The 13,610-nt window shown below is 39.6% G+C and overlaps 1 protein-coding gene across 1 annotated transcript in view; it reads right to left on the reverse strand.

The window, feature by feature from the left end:
- Window positions 1-11,466, reverse strand: part of LOC124147205 (erythroid differentiation-related factor 1-like) — a 40,764-nt gene extending 29,298 nt beyond the window's left edge. The window contains exons 1-4 of the mRNA XM_046517840.2: window positions 11,303-11,466; window positions 9,687-9,892; window positions 8,562-8,625; window positions 5,566-5,694 (exon numbers count right to left, since the gene is read on the reverse strand). Of these exons, the coding sequence (XP_046373796.2) occupies window positions 5,566-5,694; window positions 8,562-8,625; window positions 9,687-9,892; window positions 11,303-11,326 (423 nt within the window). The 5' untranslated portion in view covers window positions 11,327-11,466. The remainder of the gene's footprint in view (window positions 1-5,565; window positions 5,695-8,561; window positions 8,626-9,686; window positions 9,893-11,302) is intronic.
- Window positions 11,467-13,610: the final 2,144 nt, after the last annotated feature.

Below are 13,610 nucleotides of genomic sequence, written 5' to 3' on the forward strand. Positions count from 1 at the left end.
AAAACAAAATAACAAATAATTGTAAGGGACAGATCAAATTTTTGTTTGATAATTGAACCTGATGCGATATATATCGCACTACTTACTCTGTGATGTATTTCAGTCCCATTCTCCATGTTCCATGTGACCTGGATGGGGTAACTGCTTTGAACCAGATTGTGTTTTAACATGCATGATTGGTTAACTTACACCCAGACATTAACAAATGTCTAATAATATGCAATCAGATTTAGCCAGTCCCTGCACGACCAGGATGACAGAGTCCTAATCCACAGAGCCACTGTAGCGCTACTAATACACTGGCTTCTCAAACAACCTTCAAAATTCACGCTAGTCTGCTCACCAAAGACAAATACATTGCACTGAGGACAAGTAAGAATCCAATGATGGTAGTTCTCACTGACCAGTAGCACTTGGGGGCTAGTCTGCTCACCGAAGACAAATACATTGCACTGAGGACAAGTAAGAATCCAATGATGGTAGTTCTCATTGACCAGTAGCACTTGGGGGCTAGTCTGCTCACCGAAGACAAATACACTGCACTGAGGACAAGTAAGAATCCAATGATGGTAGTTCTCACTGACCAGTAGCACTTGGGGGCTAGTCTGCTCACCGAAGACAAATAAATTGCACTGAGGACAAGTAAGAATCCAATGATGGCAGTTCTCACTGACCAGTAGCACTTGGGGGCTAGTCTGCTCACTGAGGACAAATAAACTGCACTGAGGACAAATAAGAATCCAATGATGGTAGTTCTCAGTGACCAGTAGCACTTGGGGGCTAGTCTGCTCACCGAAGACAAATAAATGGGCGATCTTTTTGGTCCAAAGGGCAATAACTCTCATAACATGTAGAGACGGAGCCAAGCTAAAGAGTTATCCTGTTGCACCTTCGTTCAAAAACGGTCGTTTACAACTGAATATTTTTAACTAGCACATATTTTGTAGTGATTATTAGTTGATAATATCAACATTTGTTTAGTCTTCAACTACAAGACGAATTGTCACTATGGAAGATAGCAGGAAAAACGTCATGAAAAAGAGTATATTGCCACGGTATTTTCTACGTCCGAAAACAGACAGGTATTCTGTCAGTCTGGGCTAACATATTGCATCCATGAAATAATGCAAACTCATTTTATTTATCAGCCTTTGTGTTATTTCCCACAACAATTCAAAGCATTCAAATCTCAACAAATACTACCATGGACTTCAATTTAATAAAATTAGTGATATGCCTACATTTGCAGCACAGACATCTTTGACAGGCCTTTACCAATGATCTATATAGTAAGTATACATCCGTGCCTTTACAAATATTTAAGAAGAAATAACGTTCAAAATAATAAAACAACTGATTTTAAATGTTACTTTTTATATCAAAATGAAAGTTGCATCTGAATATTTAAATTTATATTATTTTTTAGAAATAGGCCAAATGAAAATCTACCATGCATCTTTTAAGCACTCAGTTACTCAGTTGTAATATACATACTAGTCACCATACTTTGAAAAAAGAGATTTATCCATATTATTCTGCCCCTTATAACATGTGTCCTACCATTAAGTGCTCTGAGTCATCACAGGTGTTAATTCATTGATCCATCATTTCTTACAGAATTCTGATACTCATGCTCTTAAAATAGTAGTAAATTACAGAGATTTGTCCCAACAAACAACAAATCATACTGACTACCCCACAAAATGTGTATGATGCATAAATAGATGTAAATCATAGTTTTATCTTCTTGTTTTAGTAACATTATATTTATTTTAATGTTGACAAATTATTTCCCATACATACCAACACACTATCCTTATGTATCTAAGTATCCTGATTTTCATTCAACAGTATTTCAAGACACCTGTAATATAAAGTATATTTTGTAGATATTATTATCATATAGCAAATATGAATTTAGAAAGTTTATCATCAAATCTTCTGATGGTTAAATAAATGCAAAGTGAACCCCACAACATTCCATGTAGATAAATGGATTTATTTATGTTATTTGTTTTTGCATATAACAGATTTAACTTACATATGTTACAGTCAGTGTCTATAAACAGGCCCAATATGTATATTGACTGAAAATTTTAGTCAATGTGCATATTGACTGATTCACTCAGGCAAGGTATATTTTTTCTTAAATTTTTTATTCATTTATTATTGCCTGAAATATAGGACCGGATTTTAGACAAACTGGCTGAAATAAATTTAGCCTGCTAAATTTAATCTCCTCAATTTAATTTGGATCTATTTTGATCTTATCAAGATCAAAGTAACTTATGAAAGAAATTAAAAATGTTTTCACAATGAATTGAATGATTCTCCAAACATGAAAGAATACCAGAGTCCTTTTTTTATTTTACTTATCTTTATTAGCATAATATTCAGTTCAGAAACAGATGACTGCTGAAAAGTCAAGCATGTGTAATCAAATACTAGTACACATGCACAAGTATGCCGAGATATTAAATAAAATAATAAGAGTCATTGTGCAATGCAGATATCTGTTGGTGTGAATAGAAAAAAAATAACATTGATAATTTGTTTATATTGGAATTTGAAACATCAGTTTAGAACAAGGAAACATTAGAAGCAAGGCCTAATGAAGTAAGAATCAGCTTTATCTGTGTCACAATCATATGATTATTGTCAATGCAAACTGGATGTAGACACTGCAATGTTAATACAATCAACATTATAGATATTGACAATTAGTATGAATATATTGTTTTATTTTATAAAAATTGTAGTTGGTACAAATACTCTTGATTATGTATTTTAACTAATATATAGGGTCCTCTGTGTCTGAAAATTATTTTTTTCTACTTTGTAAAATTCAAAAAAGGCCAAAATAATATATATCTTTCATTGATCATACTGGAATATAATGATGGTAGTATTTGGCAACAAACAGCTACCATTCATATACATAAAGTCCTTTTATACAACATGCACCAATTAACCCTTAATATCAAAACAGATTTCAGTGATTTCCATTACTTTTGTTTTCAACATTGTATCATGATATCTAGTTGATGACAGTGCCTGTTACTCTTACAGTTTCTTGAGAACATTTCTCATTGCTCTCTGTTATATATCTGACAAATACTTACATGTGTTGCTGTCAATATTCACAACATTGAGGCTACGGGCAACTTTACGTTGCATAAGACCTTCACATTTCGCATACCGCATCGCCTTAGGCTGTACATACTGAAATGCATGCATATGATGTAGCCTGCTCGGCAATACTACAACATAGATATAGGAACGTATACAAAATCTACTTTATTTTTAAAAGTGTGATATTCATACATCAAGGGCAACACTTTTAGTACTGATTGCAAAACGTCAACAAAGCGACCTGGGATGAACGATCAGCTGATCTCACCGCATCGCTTCGAGCGCCTATCTAGTGGATAACTATACAATATAATCAGTCGTGGTCATCCCTGATGTATAATTATATCAAGGAACATTTATTTCCGGACATGGCAATAGATAAGTAATTGTTTAGGCGAAAAGATATACTGTCCGCACACAAGTGTGACCGTTGCCGACAGAGGTGAAGGTTGTACTAGTTTACTGTCTATAGGCGTCATAGTAACATGTAGTCCTCGTATCGCGCATACCACAGGCGCCGTCAGTTTACGGTTGGGCCGTCCGGGTTAGTGAAGGGAAGATAAATTGAAAAAGATCGCCCATTGCACTGAGGACAAGTAAGAATCCAATGATGGCAGTTCTCACTGACCAGTAGCACTTGGGGGCTAGTCTGCTCACCGAAGACAAATAAACTGCACTGAGGACAAGTAAGAATCCAATGATGGCAGTTCTCACTGACCAGTAGCACTTGGGGGCTAGTCTGCTGACCGAAGACAAATAAACTGCACTGAGGACAAGTAAGAATCCAATCATGGTAGTTCTCACTGACCAGTAGCACTTGGGGGCTAGTCTGCTGACCGAAGACAAATAAACTGCACTGAGGACAAGTAAGAATCCAATGATGGTAGTTCTCACTGACCAGTAGCACTTGGGGGCTATAATCATACATATCACCTTATTCAGGGTTTGAAATGATTTGAAAGCCCAACAAGACAGTCAGGCAGGTGACCCATAAGTGTTGCCTGCCCATCTTCAAACTTTCCAGCCTGCATTGAGACATCATAAATATTGACCAAATGCAGAAACTGAGCGACAATTCACATCTGGATTCAGTTGAAATAAAGCAAATAGCTATAATGAAACTGAATACTTATGTAATCTTGAAATGATCTGGCAGACAGTCGGTAGGCGGAGGAAAATGCCATGCAGCGCGACAGTAAAGTTACCTGCCATGGGAAGGCTTTTAAGTTGGGCACTGACCGTATAACTCCATATTGCATTAGGTTCCTGACAGCTTGGCTAACCCAAGATGGGAAGTAAATCAGTAACCAGCTCCTCTTCCAAACCCAGGTTTTATCATGGTTCTCTTCCAAACCCAGGTTTTATCATGGTTCTCTTCAAAACCCAGGTTTTATCATGGTTCTCTTCCAAACCCAGGTTTTATTATGGTTCTCTTCCAAACCCAGGTTTTATTATGGTCCTCTTCAAAACCCAGGTTTTATTATGGTTCTCTTCAAAACCCAGGTTTTATTATGGTTCTCTTCCAAACCCAGGTTTTATCATGGTTCTCTTCCAAACCCAGGTTTTATTATGGTTCTCTTCCAAACCCAGGTTTTATCATGGTTCTCTTCCAAACCCAGGTTTTATTATGGTTCTCTTCCAAACCCAGGTTTTATTATGGTCCTCTTCCAAACCCAGGTTTTATTATGGTTCTCTTCCAAACCCAGGTTTTATTATGGTTCTCTTCCAAACCCAGGTTTTATTATGGTTCTATTATGGGTGACTTCTTCACCTGCCTTGAGCTTTTACATTGCAGATATAAGACCTTGGTTTTCCAATTGAAGTTTCATAAACTGGCCTTTTGATATGAGTATAATTATAATGTTGATTTTTGATTGGTTAAAAGTCACACTTCGTTTTTAATGAAAGTTCCATGACGTGAATTGAATCTGCAACCTCACATATCATGTTCAATTTTGAAACCCGCTGTCTTCCCACTGAGCTCCCTGGGCAGGGGATGTAAAGGTGTTCAATTTTACATGTCATGAATCCAGTTGGTCCATGTGTTTTCTCTCTCACACGCTTTGATCGAATTCCCATTACACCATGACACACTGTATTGTAATACAATAAGGTATCTTGATGTTTTCTTATATTTTCTGGTATTTCTTGCACTTAAACGGTTCATAAGTTGGATAAAGTATGACTGCTCTATTTGGGTTGAAAACGTAAAACCTTGAGCTCTTGAAATCGCTTTCCCCTCGCTCGCGGTTTTACATTTTCAACCAAAATCGAGGAGATGTGTTTTATTCTCAACTTCTGAATCAGTTCTCGATGCTTCAACTTTGATACAAACGGGAACTGAATAAAAAGTAGTAAACATGGTCAACAATAATCTCAGGGGTGTGTCCTCTGGAAAACATTTCTAAGACTGACAAGCCTTGTCATTCTCACCTGTTCTTTCCTGAGCAAGTGTTTGTGTATGTCGAACTCGTCCAGGAGCAGAGTGTTGCTGATGCGGTGCACCATCATGCTGATGTGGGACGACTTGCAGAACGGGATCTTGAGTAGCTTCTTGATGTTCTGTGGACCAAAAGTGACATGGGTCATGACATGAGGCATAGAGCAGAACAGTGACATGAGGCATAGAGCAGAACAGTGACATGAGGCATAGAGCAGAACAGTGATACAAAGCATAGAGCAGAACAGTGACATGAGGCATAGAGCAGAACAGTGACATGAGGCATAGAGCAGAACAGTGATACAAAGCATAGAGCAGAACAGTGATACAAAGCATAGAGCAGAACAGTGATATGATTCATAGAGAAGAACAGTGACATGAGGCATAGAGAAGAACAGTGACATGATTCACAGAGCAGAACAGTGACATGAGGCATAGAGCAGAACAGTGATACAAAGCATAGAGCAGAACAGTGACATGAGGCATAGAGCAGAACAGTGACATGAGGCATAGAGCAGAACAGTGATATGATCCATAGAGCAGAACAGTGACATGATCCATAGAGCAGAACAGTGACATGAGGCATTGAGCAGAACAGTGATATGAGGCATAGAGCAGAACAGTGACATGATCCTTAGAGCAGAACAGTGACATGAGGCATAGAGCAGATCAGTGACATGAGGCATAGAGCTGAACAGTGACATGAGGCATAGAGCAGAACAGTGACATGATTCATAGAGCAGAACAGTGACATGAGGCATTGAATAGAACAGTGACATGAGGCATAGAGCAGATCAGTGACATGAGGCATAGAGCTGAACAGTGACATGAGGCATAGAGCAGAACAGTGACATGAGGCATAGAGCAGAACAGTGATACAAAGCATAGAGCAGAACAGTGACATGATTCATAGAGAAGAACAGTGACATGAGGCATAGAGAAGAACAGTGACATGATTCACAGAGCAGAACAGTGACATGAGGCATAGAGCAGAACAGTGACATGAGGCATAGAGCAGAACAGTGATACAAAGCATAGAGCAGAACAGTGACATGAGGCATAGAGCAGAACAGTGACATGAGGCATAGAGCAGAACAGTGATACAAAGCATAGAGCAGAACAGTGATATGATTCATAGAGCAGAACAGTGACATGAGGCATAGAGCAGAACAGTGACATGATTCATAGAGCAGAACAGTGACATGAGGCATAGAGCTGAACAGTGACATGATTCATAGAGCAGAACAGTGACATGATTCATAGAGCAGAACAGTGACATGAGGCATAGAGCAGAACAGTGATATGATCCATAGAGCAGAACAGTGATATGAGGCATAGAGAAGAACAGTGACATGATCCTTAGAGCAGAACAGTGACATGAGGCATAGAGCAGATCAGTGACATGAGGCATAGAGCTGAACAGTGACATGAGGCATAGAGCAGAACAGTGACATGATTCATAGAGCAGAACAGTGACATGAGGCATTGAATAGAACAGTGACATGAGGCATAGAGCAGATCAGTGACATGAGGCATAGAGCTGAACAGTGACATGAGGCATAGAGCAGAACAGTGACATGAGGCATAGAGCAGAACAGTGATACAAAGCATAGAGCAGAACAGTGACATGATTCATAGAGAAGAACAGTGACATGAGGCATAGAGAAGAACAGTGACATGATTCACAGAGCAGAACAGTGACACGAGGCATAGAGCAGAACAGTGACATGAGGCATAGAGCAGAACAGTGATACAAAGCATAGAGCAGAACAGTGACATGAGGCATAGAGCAGAACAGTGACATGAGGCATAGAGCAGAACAGTGATACAAAGCATAGAGCAGAACAGTGATATGATTCATAGAGCAGAACAGTGACATGAGGCATAGAGCAGAACAGTGACATGATTCATAGAGCAGAACAGTGACATGAGGCATAGAGCTGAACAGTGACATGATTCATAGAGCAGAACAGTGACATGAGGCATAGAGCAGAACAGTGACATGATTCATAGAGCAGAACAGTGACATGATTCATAGAGCAGAACAGTGACATGAGGCATAGAGCAGAACAGTGATATGATCCATAGAGCAGAACAGTGACATGATCCATAGAGCAGAACAGTGACATGAGGCATTGGATAGAACAGTGACATGAGGCATAGAGCAGATCAGTGACATGAGGCATAGAGCTGAACAGTGACATGAGGCATAGAGCAGAACAGTGACATGATTCATAGAGCAGAACAGTGACATGAGGCATTGAATAGAACAGTGACCTGAGGCATAGAGCAGAACAGTGACATAAGGCATAGAGCAGAACAGTGACATGATTCATAGAGCAGAACAGTGACATGAGGCATTGAATAGAACAGTGACATGAGGCATAGAGCAGAACAGTGATATGAGGCATAGAGCAGAACAGTGATATGATCCATAGAGCAGAACAGTGATATGATTCACAAAGCAGAACAGTGATATGTTAGTGAGTGTCCAACCATGTCCATGGCAGGCAAATTGGGAAAAATTATTATTTTGTTCAAAATTTAGATTTTTGTAAAGTTTTTATTTTCCTGAACTCTTAGATCATATTAACATTGTAATTGTGGGGTACACATAACTATCCCAGCAGAATGGTCTTGTGAAACTATTCAACTCCAAAGTCAGCTCTGACACAAGAGATGAAAGCAGGTGCAATGTCACATCCTTCCTGGCACCCATTCAACAGCCAGGGAAAGCCTTTCCCCTTGTAGGGATTCCGGGTAACCATGGTAACACAAGGCTTTCAAGTAAACCATGCTGGTCGTATGGCGCGACTGAAAGGATCAGGTGGTCACACTTGGTTGATTGCATTGCTCATAATATCAGTTACTGGATTGTTTGGAAAAACCTTGAATATTTTCAGCCCGCCACCATTTAGCCGTTATATTGCTGAGTGAGGCATAAAAAACAAAACAAACAAACAAACAAAGTGAATGTGTGATTACCTACCTCAGCGTCAGTGACGACATCAACTTCTCCAGTCAGGTCAGGGAAGTTGTTGGCCATGTTGAAACTGTGACAACATTCATAGATATAGATAATCTTTTAAACATACCATCATAGGCACTTTGGCCGGAGATGGGATGTAACAGAGAGTTTATACATGACTTATAGACTCCCTGAGTTAAGTAAGTGAAATATATCTATCTAAATATTCACAGTATAGTCAATACAAATCAGATAACAGCAGCTTGACTATTACTACCATCTGCACAGAGTCATGTTCTGATGTATGGGTCAGCTGCCCCTAACTTAAGTCAGACAAAGGCTGGTTGGCCACCGAAGCATGAGATTGTGGATAAGGTGCAGGCAGATGATACATGTGTTGCACGTCATGCATGTGGCACGTGGCAGCCTGACCGTGATTCGCTCCTTGGGGATAAATGGACAATGCTTTCTGTTCGTCGGGACTTCACCCTCGGACAGCGGCCAGGCAGCTCGTTCGCTGGAGCCTCCAAAATGTCGCCTGGCCATTACTGTCCTCTTATCATTATTAGGACTATGTAGCTGTATTGGTCAAATCACGAAATCCACAAAGTGTCTTGGACCCAAATATAGCTTGTGTTTGAAGGACAGATATCCCAAAGCAGTTTAGGGTTTAATACCAGGATAATACAAAAAAAAAACTGTACAGGGAGGTCTTACAGTCTTACAAGTTAACACAGAGTCAACTCCTGATCGAAGATATAAGTCGCCAAAGTAATTGTTCATAGTGAACTTGTGAATTCAGGATATTTTAGTTCATTAACATGGCAATTCAACACCAATGGCATGTTCATTGTACATCACGGCAGTGACAAATGAACGCTCATTCTAACTACACGTTTCCTTGATGTTCCACCCAGTTCAAGTGCAGGTAAAAAAAGAACGCCTCAGTTCCACTGGGACCGTCAATACACAAGGACAGTACTGTCATGGCTATGTACATGTGATTTGTTAATCCAAAAACATTAATCCAACTGACTGTCTTGTCAGAATGAAGTGTTTTCCAACACTTTTCCAAGTGTTTACTTCATGGCAGAATAATAAAGAATGATTTAAGCTGTTGAAAGGAGATGTTAAAACATGGTTCACCTTGAAAACTCTGGGTGTTCTCGTTTACGTGGAAAGTCTCGGAAAAACTGTTCCAGAACGGAGCTGCTTCGGAGCCAGTTTGAGGGCGGGACATTGAGGTTGGTATTGAGTTGCAATCTGGAGAATGTTGGGGACGTGGCCACACTCGTATACTTGACCACAGCTGTGGACCGGACATCGGGGCCCATTGCTTTTGGAACAACCTCCTACAACATCAACAATCTATGGATGAAATTATGCAGAAATGTATAGAAGAATATGGCTGAGCCATGATCATGATGATAGTATTAGATAACCATAAAGTCATACTGTGAGCAGGTGAATCACACTGAGTATACCGTATACGACGTAATAAGCGCCCAGGGCGCTCTCAAAATTAGAAATAGGGGGCCCTTATTAGAATATAATTTTCGTGAGAGAAAAAAACAGAGTTGAAAGATCTTAAATTTCGTGGTTTATGCTAACAGCCTGAAATGATACAAAAGAAAAGTCTGTGCGTATTATACACAACAGATACTTTTTCCAGAAATTAATTGCCCATAATTAAGGGTGCATATAACACACGAGTGCGTATTATACACGAATAAATAAGTCTTGTGTACATTGATCAATCGGAAGGGGTGCTAATTGGGATTGTTCACTAGCTATTCAATATATTAGCAAATATGGGCGCTTATTAGAGCGGGGCGCTTATTACGTCGAATACAGTAATCCTGTTGATTAATTCAAACATGGCTATTAAATCAAACAATGCCAAATGTTATGAATAGATGTCATATAAAAAGAAAGAACAATGTGTCCTTTCATGCACACTGACATTCTTTAGTACACATTGTTCTTTCTCTTTTGACTTTTATATTGCATACTTTTGACCTTTATTTGAACTTTGTATTTTTTAACCAGTGTCTCTTTGTTTTGCATGATGTCCTTTATTGGTGACATTTAATATTTTATTCATAACATTTGACTATTATTGTGTACTTTTTTCCTATATTTCAACTTTGTTTTTTTTTAATGAATGGCCGCCCATACTATTGGCAGCCTTTTCAGTTTTTCCTTATTAGCACATTCTTGTCCTTCAACACAGACATGCATTTACAGCTTGGGGCTAAGTAAGGATGAAGGGATAATCTAATTAATGCCAACATCATGTTGGGTTAATGGAATAAATAAAATATTCTAAACCAAATCAAATCATGCATTATTCCACTAATCATCAAACTTTGTGCGTTGGTTTTAACACGGCTTTGAACAGTATTACAGTTATATCATGGCGTGACAGTTTAATGTGGGAGGAAACACAGAATTGATGGAGGGCTCAGACGTTTATAAAATCCACGAGCACGGGTATGGTGCTGACAAACCAAGAAACATAATCGGGTCGAACTGTCATTCGAACTCACAGATTTCTGGTGTGCCCAAGTGACATTTTGCTGTACGCGTTTGTTAAAATCCGATTGATGTTTACTGGATATACTACTTCGACTGACGTACAATAACCCGAGACGGTTATCCCTTAGTCCTATCTGCTAACGTTTAGCAAAGACGTAAAGTTGTTACTTGTAGTTTAACTAACTTGTAAACAAGAACTGTCAAAAGAATTATTTTGAATTAACCTTGGACGATCCTGACGTCGGCATTTTGAAATTGGATGCCTGCTTGATTTTACAACGCGTTGCTCTCCCGATCTGTAAAATGCATATCGTAGACCGATGTCTCGAGTTTTGTGATCGTCTCGAAATTCTGGCGCGTTCTCGGTCTTTCTACTCATGGATGGAAACCGGAAGTAAATAATAGCTGTGCTTAAACTCCCTTCAGCGTACATTGTCACGCAGCACAAAAAGCACTGCGTGAAGTTTGTGAGTGAAAACGCGGAACCTCTGATTTGCATATTCACAAATACTTGATGTATGAGGTTCTAATGCCAAGAATATAAAGTCAGTAGTATGATAAATATATCATTTCGTTTGGGAATTTTTGTGAAATATGATAAAACATAAAACTGTGTAATGTTTTCGTGGGAACAAAGTAACGCACTGTTTGCATGGAGTACCTGTGGAACATTCCAGCAAACGAGTCGGTCATTTTGGAATATTTCACTTGTCTCAGGCAGGGAAGCTGATATTTTTTTATATTTTTCATTCATTGTCATGATTATCAGGCCTTGAGTTTATATAAAAGCTGTAAACTGAAATTAATCTTTTCAACATTTCCGAATATTGGAGTCGTAAACCAAGTAATAACAAACAATAAACAAATAATTATACCACAGATACTTGTTTATCTTTGTGGTTTCCGATTATACTCGTTATCTGTATGGTTGTCTGTGTGAGCAGATTTAGTGAAATTATTCAAGCCTTGTCGCGGCGGGTACATTTGTAATGGGTGGCACAGTCGTTTGCTGTGCAGAGTTGCGTCCCCTGGGCACGCCAGAAACCTATATGATTGTGGGTTCGAATCCCGGTTCGCCCCGATTATGTTTCTAGGTTTGTCAGCACCATACCCGTTCTCTTGGTTTTCACGGAAGTGGTAAACGTCTGAGACCTGCATCACATCGGGCTTTCCTCCCACATTAAGCTGACACGCCGCGATATATATAACTTGAATAATGTTAAAAGCGGCGTTAAACCCAACTCACTCACTCACTGTACTGGGATTCATACATCAAACACCGTTCCCTGGCTTTAAACACCGTTGGTATAGTAGCTCCCCAGCATCCTCTGTGACACAGCTGGAATATCGCCGAGTGCGGCGTTAAACAACAAACAAACAAACCTGGTTATAATCAGTTAGGTTTCTTAACTTATCCACGTGTATTTCATAATTACAATAGTTTTTGCCTTCATGGTTGACGAACGCCAATTAGCTTTAAAGTCCCCACCTTCTTGGTGAAACTATATATATACATTTCTAATTTTAAAAAACCAAAAACCACACAAATTATCTGCAAGTAGACACACTCGTATATCAATATATATAGCGATAGTTTAACACACACACACACACACACACACACACACACACACACACACACACACACACACACATTGTATATGGCCTCTGGTAAAGCTGAAGAATCACGTGACAGGCCTATCCCTATTAAACTCCTTTAAAGAGAAGCGAGTTTAAATAATACAATTTAAACATTTTACCGGCGACTAACTCGGGTTTCCTTCTCTGGAAATAAATGTTTACCGTTTGTCATACTGAACATGTCTATTGCTGTTTTACTGTTTAACGAACACTGAAAACATGTGCTGGCATCGGCCCGTGTAGCTTGGTCATGCCAAGGACGTGTGTGTGTGTGTGTGTGTGTGTGTGTGTGTGTGTGTGTGTGTGTGTCTGTGTCTGTGTCTGTGTCTGTGTGTGTGTCTGTGTGTGTGTCTGTGTGTGAGTGAGTATGGTTTTACGCCGCTTTTAGCAATATCCCAGCTGGGGACACCAGAAATGGGCTTCACACATTGTACCCATGTCGGGAATCGAACCCGGGTCTTCGGCGTGACGAGCGAATGCTTTAACTACTAGGCTACCCGACCGCCCCTTGTATATGTATGTATGAATGCTTGCGTAAGTGCGTGCGTGAGTGCGTGCCTGCGTGCGTATGTATGTGAGTGAGTGTATTGGGTTTAAATTCGCTTTGAACAGTATTCCAGTTATATCACGGCATGTCAACTTGATGTGGGAGAAAGCCCGAAGTGATGCAGGTCTCAGACATTTAAAGCTTTGGTGAAACCCACGAGCACGGGTATAGTGCAGACAAGCCTGGAAACATAGTCGGAGCGAACAGGGTTTCGAATCCCACAAGGGACGCAACTCTGCCTGAGACGACCGGGCCAACGACTGAGTAACAACCACAAGTGCGATCATTTAACCCACTTTGAGTAAGACGCAGCAAGGGGATGGTGTTGACAGACCTAGAAACAT

This window comes from Haliotis rufescens, unplaced genomic scaffold, assembly GCF_023055435.1.
Source record: "Haliotis rufescens isolate VD_foot unplaced genomic scaffold, xgHalRufe1.0.p SCAF_39, whole genome shotgun sequence".
Classification (NCBI taxonomy): Eukaryota; Metazoa; Mollusca; class Gastropoda; order Lepetellida; family Haliotidae; genus Haliotis; species Haliotis rufescens.